Source organism: Haemaphysalis longicornis, unplaced genomic scaffold (genome assembly GCF_048455015.1).
Source record: "Haemaphysalis longicornis isolate Haplotype H1 unplaced genomic scaffold, Haemaphysalis longicornis Haplotype H1 scaffold_10, whole genome shotgun sequence".
Classification (NCBI taxonomy): domain Eukaryota; kingdom Metazoa; phylum Arthropoda; class Arachnida; order Ixodida; family Ixodidae; genus Haemaphysalis; species Haemaphysalis longicornis.
Window position 1 is genome coordinate 86,067,079 of NW_027526204.1, and position 18,718 is coordinate 86,085,796.

The window sequence follows — 18,718 nt, forward strand, 5'->3', positions numbered from 1 at the left end:
CCAAAAATAACAGCTTTCGAACGAGGAAAATACCCGGGAGCGGCTTTCATATTTTTTGTCGACCCGGATCTGAGAAGTTCGGGGACAAACAAACACAAAGTGGAGGGAGTTGGTTATTTACGGCTCGACTCGTCAAAGCGGGGACGACGCGACTAATTCATGTTTCCCGCGCGCCGCGTTACCCCGTAACACTTCTCATCGCTGTTCCGCGTGCAGCGATCGTCATGCGTGACCGATGCGTTCTCTCAGATCAATCCAGCCGTGACTGACGTGTGGGTTCGGCACACATACGTGCTCATGGCTTTCGACTCCTACTGTGCGTGTTGAATCGAACAACATATTCAAAAGCCCTGCTTAAAACGTCCCCTGTCCTGCTGACGATCTCTTAGCTTCGGCAACAACTCCAAGTTTCGGTCAGTAGCTTGAAGTTGGGTCAAATGACTCTTTCCATCCCGTTTTCCTCTTATAAACCCGGCGCAGAATTCGGGCCTTTTGGCATAGGTGTTGTTGACGCAGTCCTGGAGAGAACAAAAAGTACCTCGAGCAGGGAGAGTAGCGACAACTCGGTTAGGAAACGGGTGGGGCAGGAGTGTTTGTTTAACTCGTCTTCGGTTCATCGGCGGTGGTGCGATTGACACGGGATGCAGAAACGTGGTGGGTGCGGTTTTCACGTCACCGACCTTTTCCCCTCGTCCAGCCTGCTCTGGCGGCGGGGCGCCGTGCTTTCGGTGTCGCTTGTGCCGTTCGACTTCCCGTTGCGTTAGTTGACTGAGAGACACGACGTGGTCTCTCTGTGGGTGACACCTCCGGGGTCAATGTCTGGCCTTGTTGTTGCGCGTCTCTAATACGCGGCAGGTATACAGATGCGGCAGTCCGAACACCGTACTTTCGGTAACGTCCGTTCTGGATGCGGCATTGAGGCTCTGTAACCCTGATTGTAACCTCTGTAACCTCTGATTGTAACCTCTGTAACCTCTGTAAACCTGTTGTCGTCGGGTTCGGCAACCTGCCCGCAACAGATGGGTTCATGGTGGGGGTCCCAGTGCAAAAAGGGTATTTGCGAATTACCGTTCGATGTGTGTAGTAGAAATGCGGGTGTTTTACTATGGCCCACACGAGGATCTGATGTGAGGAACCCCGGGTATTCATATCTCTATTGAATTCGGTCGTGCGATTCTTTCTGATATTGATTTGGGTGATTAATACAGAAGGTTGATCTAGAACGCCCACTGAAATAGAGAGAAGGAGAGAGGGAGAGAGAGGGAGGCAGGGAGGTGGAGAGAGAGAGAGAGAGAGAGAGAGAGAGAGAGAGAGAAAGAGAGAGAGAGAAAGAGAGAGAAAAAATTCGACGAACTTGGCAGGTCCACGTACCATGGGGCAGTAAACGTAACGGTGATTTCGGTAGCTGTTGCGTGGACAGTGGAACTCCTGTCGGTCCGTCATAAAAATAGCAGTATTGAGGGGTGACTTGGGCGACGGGGGTCAGGCTGTAACATTGCGTTTGTGTGTGTGTACTCGTTATGAGCCTTTATAATATGCTCTTACCAATTCCTTCGACAGTTTCATTAATTTGTTACGCTCTCTCCCCAAGGGTTTACTGTGTCCTTAGCAGGCAAGGCATCGGATTCGCCGATGCGGCAACATACATGTGAAAGGACTGCTACGTAGTAAGCGTAACTGACGACGAAGAGAGGCGGGCAACGGAAGCAACACTGCCCGCTCGAGACGTCACCGGAGCGGAAGGAACTGCGATAGCCGTGGCCGTCACCACGTCTAATGGGGCGTAAGGCTTACAAAATCTTACGCCCCGTCTTAAAAACTGTGCTATCGTTTCCATGTTTCAAAACATTACTGCGATCATACATATCTGAACAATCATACGCCATTTAACTTCCTGTCTGTACATTTTGAAGTGTTAGAATCATAGACATTCATTTACATCAGTGTATGCATTATGTTTTGTATTGAAATGCTTTCCCACTTCATTCCCAGTGTTTTGCCATTTTTATGTGAATTAAATGCAGCTTTACCGCGAACTATTGTATACAATATTTTACTGTGGCTTTCTCTGTTATTTTTTGTATGATTTCTGTTGTATTACTTCACTACGTTCTCAGAATAACACACCTCGTAGCTTATGCTACTGCTGAGAATTTTGTTTTCTACTCGTCAAATGAGAAGGGGTCCCATTACATGCTAAACTCTGGGACCCCTTTCTGTATAATATTTTTCCCACATTGTGTATTTTGTTACGAATAATAAACTGGAACTGAAACTGAAACTCAAAGGGCCTGCGGGAGATTTCCAAGGATGCGACAAAACAAGGCCATACCAGACGTCTGCATACTTTGTAAAGCGGGGCAAAAACTCTCACTGTGTAAACCGGGGCACAAACCTCGAGGCATACACCATGGCTGGATACATGTGCACCTGGTATTACAACCATCCCAAAGGCAAATTTATCACCCCACGAGATCATGCGTGTGTATTAGATCACTACATGAAGAGGCGAAAATGTCCTGGTACTGTGAACAACTGCAGGGAAGAAGCAGATTGCAAACAGAAACCACAAATATACTGATCGCTGCTGAATGCCATATATCCGAGAACTCACCCAAGAAACTGCTAATACCGCGCGGACCTCGATAACTCTCTCTACTACGTGGTATTAGAAAACAAAAATTAACAACGGCACTCCCACCCAGTGTGATATCTGCTGAAACAGCGACGGTGTGCTTGCCTTGTGTCGGCTCGAACGCGGACGGGCGCTTGGCCGAGAACGACAGCGCCGTCACTGCGCAAATTCTACGGTTTGCGCAAAGGAGTCGGCAGCTAGACATCAGCGCTGCGAGGCTTCCTTCCCTCTCTCTTCCCTGGCGGGAAGGAGAGGTACCCGCCCTTGAGACCACTGCGCCATCTATCGATGCGTCTATGAACCGGGTCGCCGGAGGGTCTCAGAACCTCCTCCAACCCCTGCGTGATGTGCGACATTCAGCAGACTTTCGAAAAGGCTCGACCTTCCAGAGCTCCACTGTGAAAACTCCTCAGCACTAACCCTTAGCCGGAGACCAATGAGAGGCTTACTGACATGTCTATACCCCTACTACGTACTCTTACTGACTATACCCCTACTACAAACCCTACTATATACCCTTACTATGTACTATATACCCCTTACTTACTATGTACCCCTACTATGTATCCCTACTTTGTACCCTTACTGACTATACCCCTACTACAAACACAGGCTTGTAACCCGGGCAGGGCAAGTAGCACAGGACCATGGATTCCTGGAATGACATAACCACTCATCGGGCACTAAAAGAAATCCTGCTCATTAAAGTTTACTCCTCGTCAATATTGCTTGTATTATTTTGGACAAAATACCCTTTCAGGGCAATAATTAGGTGGAGTGAATTAGCAAAGGCTAGTTGTTTCAAGTTAAATAACGCTGTCTTCGTGGCCCCTTTCAACGTTCTAACGGTAACAGTCTATGGAGCTGCTGGGGAGGGTAGTCCGTTTTACATAACAGTGTACATAACGCGTTATTGGAATGCTTGTTGTGTAAAAATATTGCAATGCTAATCAAAGCCTAATAACCTCACGGCAACTTACAAGCCTTCCCTCAAGGCATCTAAAGGTTCACAAAAATCCAAAAATCACCTTGCAACAAATTTATTGGATATGAGAAAAAAGCGGTTCATGGTGTTGACGTTCTGAATGCACGCTTCCTTGATTATGCAGTGGTAAGTCACACTCTTGGTTACACAAAGCAATCTTTTCTCTCGGGTTGCTAATCCTTCCGAATACGTCCGTTGGCGGTTAACCTAAATGAAAAGAAAGCGCGGAGATAAAAATAAATATTAGGAGGGCAGCAAAAAACCGACGTCAATTCATAATCACCATCAGCGCCATTATCATGGGCAGCCTATGTCCACTACGGGACGGAGGCCTCCGGTAGTGGAGGCCTTCCCAAATGCTCATTTCTTTCAAGGCCGGAGTCCCTTCTTGCCACAGTATTTTCGTATTTGCTCATCTATCGGGTTAATTGTCTTGCCCTACTTTTAGCCCGGTCTCCCGGTAACCTGCTTCTTTAAACTTGGTTGACCATCAGTTGTCGGATCTCCGCGTCACACGCTTAGTCCAACTCCATTTCTTCCACTTAATTTTAGCTATTACGCCTTGCACCTGAGTTTGTTCCCTGATCCAAGACGCTTGTTTCCTGCGTTACAAACAGCGCGGGAAAAGGACGATAGGAGGGCCACACAAACACGGCGCCGACTAACAACTGATGTTTATTATCGCGAACAGGCAATAAATAAGAAAATACAGAAAACACGTGACATTCTAATCTAGAAATGACAATGTGTGATCCTCCTATTGTCCTGTTCCCGCGCTGTTTGCAACCCAGTTACGTACCAACTGGCCCGCCTACAATACGTGTTACGCTTGTTCCCTGGAACCTCACAACACTTTCTCGACTTCTTTTCTAAATCTTACATGCTCTAAGAAAGTGGTCAACCAACACATCAAGTACTTAAAATAGGGAACCACTAAGTACCAAAGCCACAAAGTACCGCTAAATACCCCCCAGAGAAATTTTCTCAAAAGATTTTTGTCTTTTGCCAGTATTGGCATTCTTCGTCCACTGGAATTTTGTCGTTAGAGCGGTGTAGCGGCAATTGGCCGGCTTTCCTTAAGTTGGAGAAATGAACGCATTCGATGGACATTTTGAGAAGGTGTATGCGCTGTGACGAGCAACTCACGTATTGCAACACCGGACTGGCGATAACAAAAGCTTTTTGCTGTGCTTCCCGACGTGAAGGAAGGAGTGGCAAAGTTTATCGGAAACGTTGCAGTCCCTTTAATCTACGTAGACAATTAACAGAAGGGCCTCATGGTCAAGCGAAAAAAAAAGCAACTATGTGCATTTTGCACACCAAAAACAACAAAAAAATGCATGCACTTTTTAATACGCAGCATTCTATGCCGACTACCCCCGCAGACAGGACCGTTGAACGCCCTGAATTCAGACAAAAATGCGGATTCGCGGAAGTTCCATCTTTGATCGTTATAATAGCGTAAATGGAGATAATTGTTTGGCAATAATTTTGAAAAGCCAAAAAATAAGAGAAATGGAAAAAAAGTAGTAGAAATGGCGAACCGTGAAACGCCCTGCATTGCCCCAAAAATGCAAATTTCGCGGAAGTTACACCTTGAATTGTTATAACGTCGTAAATGTAGATAATTGCTCGGGCAGAATTTTGGAAAGCCACAACAAGAAAAATAGAAAAAAAAATAGCGAAAATGGCGAACCGCTTATCCTCAAAAATCCAGATTTGGTGTAAGTAAAACCTGTAATCGTTATAATAGCGTAAATTGAGATAATTGGTCGGACAGAATGGAGAAGAACAAAAAAAAATTGACTTTAAAAAACTTGAACTCTAGAGAAGCCTCATAAGAATGCTACACATTAGTAGAGAATTCTCTGAATTTCTTCAGATTGTTTTTCTTTCGAATGGGATGAGCTTGAGTGAGGCCCACGATTGGTAGCTTCATCGTTCATCATTTTATTTCACTCCTTTACACATCTTGAAGGAAAAAAATTGGAAGCAGTTTTTCCAAGCTGGGAACGACGTTATTGTGAAACGTTTGCCTAAGGTCAACGTTTCGTTACGTAAAAATGTAGCGCTGCGCTGGGTTACAGATAAAATGAATAATAAGTAGCAGACAAATGAATAATACATGGCCTCGAACCGGCAGTTGGCCCCTTAAACAACCCGCGCCAGTGTGCCAGGGGCCTCTGAATTGTGTAACTGAAAATACCATTCCCGTTAGAATTGGCTACTGGGCAAATAAGAGTGATACTTTTAATCAAAAAGCTCGCAGGACGCAAATCTTTTGTTGCTCAATAACATAATTTCTGACACCAGCTACGCCGCTAAATAGAGAGAAAGCAGGCATCGGCGTACGAGCAACAATAGTTCGTATCGGCCAAGCAAGCAAAAACGCAGCGGCTACTGGTGAAAGCATGACTTCTGTATTGCACTTTCAGCGCCTTTTTCACGGCGAAAAGGCGTTGTACGCCATGTATCCTGGAAAACAAAAACGCATTCGCAGAAATTCATAAAATGCGAATCTTTCCATTCTTAACTGCTTCTGTGGCCAGAAGATAGGTCAGAAATGAAGGTTTTTGCACCTTAACCATTCTAGACTACAATACCTTTGTAGCTATCTAAAGAGTGAACAGACCATGATCGCTGTTGCGTCGTTTTATGTTCAAATATAATTATATAGCCCCTCGCAATTGGAGGACTGCTTTTTATAGAAAAGGGAAAATCCGCAAACTTATATGAAAAGGATCCGATTATACCAGGAACAGGCCCAGTTATTTTCTGAACTTAAAAGGCCCGCCAATGTTGACCTCCATGAGCAGATTGACCAGGTCACGCAGCACTCCTTTGGCGACTTTATCCAAATCCTGGTTTGACAGCTTCTTCAGAACACACTGAAAAAGAAATTGCACACAGTTAATGTAACCCTTCGCACCAATTCAAGGACAGCAGACGAACAGATCTCTTCTTGATGCGTTCATCTCGCAAGATTGCACTTTTACGTACCAATGCTCATCACACACCCTGTACAACACGTGTGATCCCAACCCGCCTCACAGCTCCAATTGTCTGCGCCCAACATGCACACAGAGAAAAATGGCCGCGTATCTGCTCGCGTAGCTGCAAATGTCGTAGAAAGACGATAGTTTTTGCCGCCCCCTGCTACGTAACTGCCTCTCCTATCTCGTCCGTTCACCGCTGCATTCTCTGTCCACCCATTGGAGGTGTGCGGAGTTCAATTTTGCCGCGTTCGCTCTGCCGCGCAATCTCTTTCGAGACTGCTGAGACTACGCGCCGGAGCCACCAGCGCGAGGCCCCGGCAACAGCACTGTGTGCATGGTATGGTATAAACAGTTTTTAAACGCGTTTTTTTAATTTGCTATCGCAAACATTGAACGCACGTGCACGTTTAATTAGACGAACACTACAAAGCTACGAATACCAGTTATGTATTGACAGTGTACGTCAAATAAGCCTAATAATATCTTTTTAGTGAACAATGTCGACAAATATGGAGCCAATGTATGGATATACTAGATTGAAAATGTTTTGCCTATATAAGCGTCTCGCTCAAGAATTCATTTTTAATTTTGGTCGGGCTGCTGAATCTAGGGACAGACAGGCGTACATAAATACACACAGACAAAATTCTCGCGTTTGAGCAGCCGAAGAAGTAGTATCGTCATTAAAACCTGCAGCGCGCATCAAGAAACACCCGCAATGGCGGCTGCCTTCCAACTACGCCATTGGTGTGCGCACATCAGGACATAGAACTCTCACCCGACAGGCGCAACAGGCTTGCACCCTGCTCTTCTTAAACGTACGTGGTAGCAGTCTTCAGGTGGTGACCTTGAGGTCGTCCTAATCAGTCTGGTCGCTTTATAAAACTTGTTTATGATTTGATCCAAGTGGTCCGCTGTGCGGGGCGCATGCGTGGTGGGAGCCGCGCCGGTGGCGGCATTTTTAGACCCTTACAACCAATTATTAGCCGATGTTCACGGGAAAACAGCCAAGTAAATTAGTATCCACATCTATCGATTAAGAAATAGTTGGGAAGTTGAGGGATTAAGCAATGGCGGGGAAATTGATCAACAAACCTCACTAGGTTGACCTGAAAATGGCGTTTTTTATATCCCCCAGAGCAAAAGCTGTCACTGTATATACCTTGCCACGCGCCGCCACATTTCAATGCAGCAGCCCTTTTCTCATCTCAACGTTAGCTTAACTTACCTAAGCTGCGGCATCTTTCTAGCTTTCCATGCGCCAGTTCCCCGATTTCTATTTTTTTTCGCTTTCGATGACTGATTCTACTTTTGCACTCAAGAACCTGCCATTGTGGCTCATTGGCTACGGCATTTTTGGAACTGCTGAACGCTTCCATGCCACGGCGGACTCTGTCTCTTCAGTGGATAGGTCCATGGCCCTCCACAACGGCATGCCTTGTGTAGCTCTCTCACGTTAAACCTAAATTTAATATTTTAACTGCGGAGCTGTTGCAGGCAGAGCTTTTTCATTCGTCCCACGTAGGTCATGCGTCACGCATGGGTAGGAGCAGGTTTCCAGACCCGACGGCGGCCTCTATCGGAGGGTCTGTGAACCGCCTCACACATGGCCTCCGCGATCAGCTGACGGCAGCGCGCCGATCGCGGAGGCCACGCCTCACAGAAAGCGGTTCCCAGACCCAACGATAGAGGGCTCAGGGGTCTCCAAATGGCAGGTTCCTCTCTTCCCCTCCCGTTAAGGGAGGGAGAAGTGATGGAGCCTCCCACCACGGACGTTTAGCTGCCGATTCCTTGGCGTGAAACGCAGAATTTGTGCCGCAACGGCGCTGCAGTTCTCAGGCGAGCGCCCTTTGACGTTCGAGCAGACACCAGACAGCCGCAGCCCCGCCGTTTCAGCTGATTTCGCACCGGGTGTAACTGGGTTTCATTTTAGGTGCGGAGTATCTTGGGACCGCACAATGTCAGTCCGCGTCCGTGCGCATAGCATTTACAATCGCAAAAAATAACACACGCACCCGCAGGATTCGAGCCTGTGTCTGGTAGACCAGACGGAGTTAATGTCAGTCGTCTTTACCCACTGGGCTACGACCGTGAGTTAGTACCCGAGAGTCAAACGGCTTACTCCCTCGCCTGTAACGGTGCGGAGTACCTTAGGAGCTCCCAATGTCCGTCCGCGTCCATCTGTGCGCACACCACCATCAAGCGGAGATCAAGCGAAATTCGATTTGAGCCGTGAATTGCAGTTTCAGTTAGGGAATAACCAAGGTGCAATTCACGGCTGAAATCGAATGATGGTCGGAGCTCAAATCGGATGTTACTCCGGGCGCAACTTGGATGCCATTTCGAGTCCCCGTACTCCGCACCCTCGCCATCATCCACGGAGTGAAGATGTTGCCATTTTTTTTATTCAATTATATCGTGCTTTTCGTTTCGAAAACTAAATTCACCTGCGTCTTCACTAAGGTTTGCTGATGAACAACGAGGGAAAACTGCCAAAGAATGAAATTCTCCGAGCTTTATTGCTTCTGCAGCTTTTCTATTATTTTACGTGTCAACAGTGTCATTATGTAGAGGTGACAGCTGATCCAAAAAACTTCTAATACGTTTTGTTAGTTGCGTGCTGCGTAGATAATTGTTATAACGACGGGACTGAGCTCACAAGTTAGTAAATTTCTTACTATTGGGCAGTACATGTACCCCACGGATGAAACTCATTTGTCGGGGGCCAAAGAAAATATCCAGTTCTTCTGCAAACTCTTTTAGCGAATCAGAACTCCTTAGTTATCGTTTGAGAGACCTCGTACATATTGTATACTAATACTTCTGACAGTATCAGTCCAACAAGAATGTGGCTGATGATTACACCAACCGATGAGGCGATAGATAGCTAAAAACTGCTTTGTTTCAAATGGTACTTTCACGTTACTTTTACATGAGTACGAATATCGTAGAATAATACTTCTGACGGTATCAGTCATTCAAGAATGTGGCTGACGATTACACCAACCGATGACGTGATAGATAGCCAAAAAGTACTTTTTTTTAAATGCCAATGCATTTCTTAGCCGCAGGTTGTCTTGCGTCGTTGAGCGGCGTGCGCCTAGCAACAGCTGTGGCGCGCGCCTAGCAACCGGAGCAGGTGTGGAGTAGCGGAGGGCAAGGGGAGAGGAGGAGCGCGCTCGGCGTGTGAGGGCGCTCGCATCGCGGAGCTCGGGCGGAGTAGCGGAGAGTGAGTGGAGAGGAGGAGCGCGCTCGGCGTGTGAGGGCGCTCGCATCGCGGAGCTCGGGGCAGAGAGAGAGCTCGCGCGCGGGCTGGCGCGGGTCTCTCTCTCCTCCCCGCGTACCCCTCTCCGCTCGCTGCGCATATAGGCCTCCTGCGCTGGAGTTTTGGCGACATGCAGCGCCCCTAGCGGCCGACGCCTCTGGGTAGTACAAAAGCAGACGACCCTCGTCGCCCTCCATGTGTTTTCAATTACAAGCCAGAGTGAAAGTTGGTTGTGGCGCTTTGTGGCGTGTTTAAATGACTGCATATTGTATGAAATAGCCCTTAAAGTAGTTGCAGAGGCTAAAAATAATAATATCCGCTAAAAGAAGCCGATTTGTCGGTTTTCTTTTGAGCGAGCTGTCGCGGTGGTCGCGGCGTGGGACAGTATCGCCAGGTCAGGTGGTTTAACTGTTTGACGACAGTTACAGTTTTTTTCTTCTTGCATGCGGTCGCCAAAGGAAAGTTCAGGAGTAGCATAAACACGGAACGCTGCTCATCCTATATCCTGAGGTAACTGCAAAACGTTGCTTCAGCGGGAGCATGCAAGCGAACGCAAGAATTGCGCAGCCGACTCAGCTGACACTGCTGGCCTGGCACCGCCTTTGAAACGAGTGGAAATTTTGTTTCGTATTTTCGCAAACTAAAGGATTCTTGCGTAACGTTTTACGCCGCACGATTAACGAACGGCAGGGTACATATATACTAGCGAGTAGGTGGGGCAATACGCCAAATAAACAAATTAAGCGCTATTAAAAGACGCAAAACATGCACCAAATCACACGCCCGCTGCCTGCAGAGATGTGTACTTCTATAACATCACATAACACAGCCGCATACACGGCGCGGGGCCCCGAATATTTACACGCGATCATCACTGACTGTGTTGGTTTTCTAGTGCAGGGGTCGTCGAATCTGAACGCCGACACGCCAGTTTTGACTTCAAATGGAGTTAGACAGCGAGACAAGAACAGAGAATTGGCGTCCTCCAGTTGAATTGCCCCCCCCCCCCCATCTTCACACTTCGCCAGATTATTGTCAAATATTATTAGAAACTCGCTGATTTTTTTCTCTTAGCATTCAAAGCCCCCTCCTCCTCCCCCTCCCCCCCTCCTCCGGATTTGCCGTCCAGCCCTCCGCCGTGTCGGCTGCATGGAACTCGGCCGTTACTGACCCTCATTCTAGGCTATTAAGTGCGAACTGGGAATGTATGTTGCAAGAGCGTAATTAAGTAAAGTGAGAGCAAACAAGGAAAGCGAGCGGCCTCTTAGTTCGCCCGACCACTTTGTTTTACGGCCACTAATTTCGGAATCGCAAAACAGATTTCACGCTTCTGACGGTCGCGGCATTTTGTCACTGAGACACGCAACAAAACGGCAAGCTAACGCTGCACCATGTATTCGTAACGGCGACGCAAACGAGCACTGTTTAATGAAAGTGCACGCATAGTGTGCAGGTACGCAAAAGAGCGGCGCACTGCAGCAGGCGAGCCTGCGGTCCGCCGGACTCGCTGGCTTTTTAAAGCGCGATAATCGCCGATTGCGTCACTCTTCTTTTTTGATTGGCTGTTTTTGAGAAGTCTTTGTAACCTAGAGTATTAGTTTAACCTAGAAATTTCACTTACAATTTCACTTCGTACGACCATCGATCGGTGAACCTGCGAGTAGCAGACGCCGTCACGGTCCCGGCACTTTCGTCGTCGCTGTAAACGTGTTTAGCGCCGCAAAGCTTTTTCCCCTAATGCCAAGTTGATCGCTGAAATAGATCGGACGCGTCGGGGATGAGCTGGTGACCACGTCGCAAAATAATCGGGAGCGTCGAGCTCATTTTGCTTCTGTCAACAGGGGATCCTATGGGACCCGCGCAGCTTTGTACTACCCGGAAGTACTGCCCAGAAGCCGCTTGCGCAGCGCCCCCTGGGCAGCGCAGGAGGCCTATAAATGCAGGGAGCGCGCGCCTCTCTCCGTGACTGCTTGCCGACTGGCGCCTTGATAGCGATGGAAGTCGGTGAAGTCGAATCCCTCGCGGCAACGATACCGCAAAGAAGAATTCGGTGCATCCAATGCATTCGCATTTCCGCACGATCCCCTTCGGGGAGGTGGGGGATTTTTTTGTTCCAAGCGCTACTTTCACGGAACTTTTACATGAGTACGAACAACACGTCAGATAGAGCAAAATTTATTAGAAAACCTAAGTTGCGCATAAAAAGTTCCGTACCCCTAATAGCAAAACAAGCATTCGACTTCCATCTTAAGCAATGCTAAGTACTTTCTCTTTAGCGCTTGTGGGGGAGGGGGGGGTGATGTGGTTGAACAATAAAAGTCACCTTCCACCCTTCCCCGGAACACCCTCTGCCCTCTCTTCCTTCCTTCACACTCTTACCCCTCCCGTCTCATCCCTCCCTTTATGAGTGCATTGGAGATTTGGTCATTTCAATTCAAATTTCCCCTCCACTCGATGTACCCCGCTGTCCATCCGTCAAATCAATGCCCACTGTGCGGGCGAGAAACAGCTACTCTTTACCACGTCACATGGGCCTGTACCGAAACTAAGACAGTGCCTGTGAATGACAATCCAACGAGTGAACAGTGGGAAGCCGTGCTGTCCAGCTCGACCCTGGAAGATCAGCGCAGACTGGTCGAGAGGGCCCGGGCGACAGCCAAAGCTACAGGGGCTCTGGAATGAGGGCTCCTCTCACTTGGGAAGACGAAAATCTACTTTTTGCCACCAATCATGGAGGAAAAAAAAGCTTAGGAGAGGCCCCCAGCTATCCCCGCGCATTGGCAAAAGTGTGGAGGAAGTCACGTGTTTTCGGCGGCCATTGTAAGTCGCGTTAGCAACGGCGTCCTAGCAACAGCCCGCCCGCCGTTCGCCAGTCATGGAGGAAAGGCAGCGCCTGCCTAGTCGTCCGATTGCGAAGATTGCTGCTTCGCTTTGCTGCGCTGTGGTCTTGCGGAACTCTAAAAGGATGCTGCGAGTTGCGACAGCTGCGCCGATGTGAATATGTCATTTAATGTCTACTTGCAAGTGCACCTTGTACCGCGTCAAGCTATTGCTCCGGTCGCGATCACGACGCGCCTATTGAAGTGCAGATATCGTGAACGCGCCGTCCCGTCGTACGCGCGGACACCCTGTCAGGTAGATTTTCGGGAAGTGATACACGGTGTGCAGTACGTAGGCGACTTGCAACCGAACGATTCGCAACTCAATTTTTTGGTTATCGCCGCTGCAATATATAGTTTGCTAGGCCGGCAATGCGCGGCAGTGCTTTTGCAACTGTTACAAGGTAGATTCCCAGTTGATATAATTCCATCGTCCTATTACCTTAGTAGGTGTCCGTCTGTTGACTGGAAGAGTGCTGGATCTGGAATCTGGATCTTTTTGTGGTCTCGCTCTGGATTTCGCTTTTCAACGCTTCATACTACGAGGTTAGTGTATGAACGTTTTCAACTGATATCACCTTGAATTTATTGACAGTGAGACAAGTTGAAACTTGGCGAAAAAAGGTTTATTGACGCCACCCACCCTCTCATTTTTTTTTTTGCTCAATAAAACGTTTTGCCTCCTCCTCCTCCTCCTCCTCCTCCTCCTTCGCAAAAAATTCTATCGAAGGCACGCGAACAACGGTAAAAACATTCCACAATTTTTTAGCGTGAAATCTGCATGAAGTACTGCTTACCTATATATATATATAGAACGGCCGTTTAATTGACTAGTCATCTCTGGGATTGCCAGTGAAACTGCAACGCAAACTTGGGCACTTTCCAGTCCGGTAGCCGCACGGCGTTCGCCCACTGTTTGCAGCGTTCTCCATCGCTTGGGTACCTATAAACGGCGGCGATTGCAAACAAAGGATGAATGCACACCAATGTACAGCAATACTTGTCAGCGGAATGATGCACTAACCGGTGGAAAGTGACGCCCAATTCCTTGGGTACCGATCGCGACTTGCAGCCTGGCACCGAGCATTGCGGCATTGTTAGAGCGAGCCGCTTCGCAGACCTGCTGCGGCCACACTGAAGACGTGTAACAGTGTAACCGCGCGTTTAGGTTCACGGTCACGCGCTGCAAAACGGCCTTCTACCTGCCTATCAGCTGATTTCCGCCGGCTCGGCGCTGGCAGATGCAGACGACAAGAGAGGCGATACAGGACGGAGGAGGCGGAGAAGGTGCACAGAGAGAGAGAGGCAAAAAGAGTCCGCCAATGGCATGGAGGGCCAATGGTCCGCCATTCGACTTACAGAAATGGCGTTTCCGGCTGCGCTGGGTGTGACGTCAGGGCCTCTCCTAAGCTTTTCTTTCCTCCATGCCACCAATAAAGTTTTTTCTCCTCTTCCTCTCCGCGTTCGAACTGCTCGCGCGCCACCTCTTGAGGCCTTTTGTTTCTGTGGTACTTGTAGCGGCTCGAGCTTACTTCTAGTGTTCGCTTTTATCTCGGCTCTCTTCGACCCTGTTTTTAACGCGTCGCGTTCTCACTTGCTGTCGTACTGAACAATCCGACGTGCACTCTAATTAAAAGACCGCCGGTATCCTCAATTATGTTCTCATATTTTGCTTCAAATATGCGTGAGGTTTTCTTTGCGCTGAACAATGTGATCTTGTATAAGGCATTAGCACCAGTTCTGGTTGTTCGGAACGGTCTTGCGCATATATACTTCGTGTTCGAGCGTTGCTTCTGCCTTAGTTTGACCGGTGGTTGAGTTGGGGGCAAGCAGTCCGTCAGCCAGCCGGTCAGCCAGCCAGCCAGCCAGCCAGCCAGCCAGCCAGCCAGCCAGCCAGAAAGACTAAACAAAAGTTCTCGCGTTTAGACGTCCCAAGAGAGAGTTATAAAATTTGTAAAATCTACCATGTCGGAAATTTGGTAGTGTCAGAAATTCTTTCTGGCCGCTCATCTTCGTTTGTACACGCTGACGTATCACGCCTGGATTTTCTTGCTGATTTGACGGCTGTCATGACTCATAAGACATCGTTGCAGTACACAAAACCATTGCCCAGAAGGAAACTTTACAGAGTCTTTGTAATGCGTGTTTCACAGCTACACACCAGGAAGCCTACAGAGTCGGCTTCACCATCTCACAAAAAATGCAGAAACTTCACTGCAATACACACAGTCAGTGCAAGGAAGGCAACTTCACAAAGTACGAACTGCTATACACCTTACAGCTCCCAGAGTCGGGCTCCCAATTGTACACAAATGCATTAAAAAAAAGAACTTTCCGAGGCAGTGTTGCGCGAAAATATGAACATCCAAGGATTTTTTATTGAATACCCTGCACGACCCCATGTGTATCTATGGAGGTCGTCGTGTGCGCATTACAGACGGAGAGATTTCGTGGAAAGCTTTAGAAAAATTCCCTCGCACTTCCCCGAGGGGGAGAGTGTGTAAGTGCGAATGCACGGTTGTTGATTGCGCGATTACGGTGGATATCGTGATCTTAATGAGTAGTCGAGAGATTACACACATGCACACAACTGTAATGTTCGCGAAAGAGAGATCACACACACACACACAACTACAAAGAAAGAAAGATGCATTTATTCACAGACACCTATTTGTGTTGTCGTTGTACTTGATTGCTAGAGCGGATCTCAGCTTTGAAATTTCGTGTCAGTACTCCTGTAAGCGGGTGCATTTGCCCTTCTCACGCCCGATTCCTGGCCAATCCCCCACGTGGGTATGTGCCATGCACAGACACCTATTTGTGTTGTCGTTGTACTTGATTGCTAGAGCGGATCTCAGCTTTGAAATTTCGTGTCAGTACTCCTTTAAGCGGGTGCATTAGCCCTTCTCACGCCCGATTCCTGGCCAATCCCCCACGTGGGTATGTGCCATGTCAGCGGCCAGGCAGCGCGCGCCCATCTCCCCCCGTTGCCAAGGAAGACGAGGAGCGCGCGCACCCGCAGCTGTTGCTATGCGGACGGCGGCGGACGCTTCAGGCTCGCTTAAGAAGTGCATTCGCACTTAAAAAAGCTTGCGCATTAGAAATCTGCACGGCCCGATAGTTCCGGAACGGCATATTATTCCGACATGTCACGCTGATTGGCACTGCGCGTGCGCAGTGCAGAAGCGCTAGCCGAACGGTAACAACCACGTTAAAGGAGTAGTGACACGAAATTTCAAAGTTGAGATAACTATGTAAAATGCTTCCTTTTTATCAGGAGATATCTCCCAGCAAGTTTCAACAGTAGCCGTTCAGTATAACATGTTTTAAATCAATTTTAATCTCTGCCCGCACGAGAACGCCCTGAGCGGGCCAGCATGACATCATCTGCTACTTCCCCCAAAGAGCCGACGTCGGGGCTCCCGTAACGTAGCCGCTACTACTATTAGGTGGTTCGAGTGAAAAGGAAAGGAAGTGCACTGGGGATATTATTGAGCCCAACTGGGGGCTCACTTGCATACAACCCAGTGCGGGGGGAGGGGGAGGAAGGAGATGTAAAGATTAGAGAGAAGAAAGGGGTGATAAAAGAGATAGGTAGGCGTGAAAAAGAAAAACGGGGAGCCTCTACGTGAAAATAAGTGAAGCAGCAGCAGTAATGGCGCAGACGGCAGACTGCTGTCTACAAGCGCTTGTTTAGCCCGGTGGCCTCCAGGTAGGCCAGCAGGAGGCGGAAGGCGTCACGGCGGGTGCTGTCGGGGTCCGCTGGGAACAGCAGACTTTCAAGGCGCTGGTAGGGCAGCCCAAGACGCTGGAGCGAGGTCTGCAGCACTCCTCGGTGTGCTGCAAACTCTGGGCAGGAGCATAGCAGGTGCTCCAGCGTCGTAACGTAGCCGACGCGCTGGCTGCGGTTAGCGCGCGCTGCTACACCGCGTCTACACGTCATGGTTTTGAGACTGACGTCATGCTGCCCGGGCGCGCGGGGATGGTGAAGGCCTCGGCCGGTCTGGGCGTGCGCTCGCTCGCGCGCGCGTCGAAACCGGCAGCGGTGCAACAAGAATGATGACGTCAGGTGCTACCTCCTGCCATGGCGGCCGCTCGGCGTTCGTTTTGTCGAAACCGAAACTGACACGTATAAACGACGCCGTAAATGATTGTTTGTGCTGCGGTCGAACGTCTAATGCGTCATTCTGTGATTAGTGGGCTAATAGGTACCCATAGTAGCGAAAAAAAACGTAACACGAAAATTTCGTGTCAGTAGTCCTTTAAGTGTTACAAATTGACCTACCTGGAGCGTTTCCATCACTTCTACAACGGTCGTATCCTGGTCCACATAGAAAGGGCAGAAAAATGGTTGAGTCAAAAACATGCTGTGCGTAGAAGGCCAAAAAAATACCTTTATAATACACTGTTTATAGATGTTAAGATGGTTAATGGTAAGCCATTAGAATGGTAAGCCGTCGCGATAGCAAAATTTTTTTTCGAAATGTCGCTTCATTCAAACTGCCATATATTACACCCGGTTATACCTGGTTTTGACGAAATATTGATTACAATGTAACCAATGTTTTTTGCCGACAACTTCGCAATAACGAGGGTTTTCTGTACTTGCTCTCTTTTTCTTTTTTGCGAAACAAGCTCTCCAGCACTTCTCAATATCCGCTACTTACAAGTGCCCCTCACGTTACGTTTCGAAATTACTAACTTTCGGGCTCGGGCTGCTTTCGTCGAAGAGGGGAGGGAAGGGCGTTCGGCTTGGACACAGATTCGTCACACAACCGGAGAATCACTACATTACATCCACAATCTAAGATTGCTTTCACTTGCATTATCTTTCAATTGTAGGAAAGTTATTCGCAAAGTTATTTCCGGCAAGCGGACCGCGAGGCCTCCGCTTTCATTTCAAACGGTGTCCATCGAGCAGGTCGTTTTGTTTTAGGGTCGAAGCCCCTTAGCGGCTGGGGCTGTTGGCGTCTCCTGTCGTCGTCGCCGTAATCGTTGTCTGATGTAGTCACTCTACTAAAACACCGGGAAACTCGTTTACGCCTCGCGCTAGAGAACTTCGTGTTTCGAAAACAAAAGGCTTTGACAGCAAAGCTTCATACCTCACCCACCAATGGGTTCATCTCCGTTGGCAAAAACCCGAAGGCGCTAAGAATAGACTTACACACTGCATGCTTCGCCCCTCCCCAGTTTTTCCGTTAGTGGAGATGGGCCGAGGTTTTTGTTCTTCCGCAGCACATTTGCTCTACGTAGGAACTGGCTTCAAAACATTTGACTAGGTTACCAGAAGTTCAAACTGGCTATTTGCGCATAAGATTGGACGAGCGAAACTTTGACTCTTACCTCAGCCAGGTGGCCGTTTTGGCAGGTTACGACTAGGTCGTCGACGCACTGAAACGTAAAAAAAAGAGCAAGAGAGTAAACTGCAAAAGAAACATTACTGTCAACTAGTAGATACTAGAAAGTAGGCAGACGGCAAACAGACTTCCATATAAATGATTGCGAGTCGTTTCCTGATCTTCAAGATCAATATGTAAACAGGGAACAGTAAAAGAAAGACAACACCTTTGCGATGCTGTGGGGACCTACCTTTCCGATAACTCCTGTCGGTGGGAGATTAATGACCAGTGGATCTCCGCACGTGTTCTCTGTTTTCAGCAAATGACCATCACTCGACTGAGCAATATTGTTGAGAACATACCCTGCATAATAAAGAGAGCTCAAGCTTTCGTTCGAACTTAAACAGCACTCAAGGATAATGACAAAAAAAACGGAGTGTTGGCATGTCTACGAGAAGAACTCGACTAGTCGCGCAGGTCACCATGCCTACACTACAGAACCCGCGTACAATGTAGAGAAAATGTCCATTACTAAGCATCAGCAAGCACATACAATTATGACCGAGAACGAAAACAACACAGCTCGATAGCAATTCGTTAATATGACACAAAGCGCAAT

At 48.3% G+C, this 18,718-nt stretch overlaps 1 protein-coding gene across 5 annotated transcripts in view; it reads right to left on the bottom strand.

The window, feature by feature from the left end:
• Positions 1 to 3,638: 3,638 nt before the first annotated feature.
• The window catches only part of LOC144158870 (uncharacterized), a 72,623-nt gene continuing 57,543 nt past the window's right edge, over positions 3,639 to 18,718 (bottom strand). For 3 of the 5 annotated variants that reach the window (XM_077690045.1, XM_077690043.1, XM_077690042.1), the window contains exons 6-10: positions 18,350 to 18,462; positions 18,104 to 18,151; positions 17,046 to 17,081; positions 6,402 to 6,508; positions 3,639 to 3,827 (exon numbers count right to left, since the gene is read on the bottom strand). In XM_077690045.1, coding sequence (XP_077546171.1) covers positions 3,794 to 3,827; positions 6,402 to 6,508; positions 17,046 to 17,081; positions 18,104 to 18,151; positions 18,350 to 18,462 — 338 coding nt within the window. In that variant the 3' untranslated portion in view covers positions 3,639 to 3,793. The remainder of the gene's footprint in view (positions 3,828 to 6,401; positions 6,509 to 17,045; positions 17,082 to 18,103; positions 18,152 to 18,349; positions 18,463 to 18,718) is intronic. The other 2 variants (XM_077690041.1, XM_077690040.1) reach the window with 2 other exon arrangements.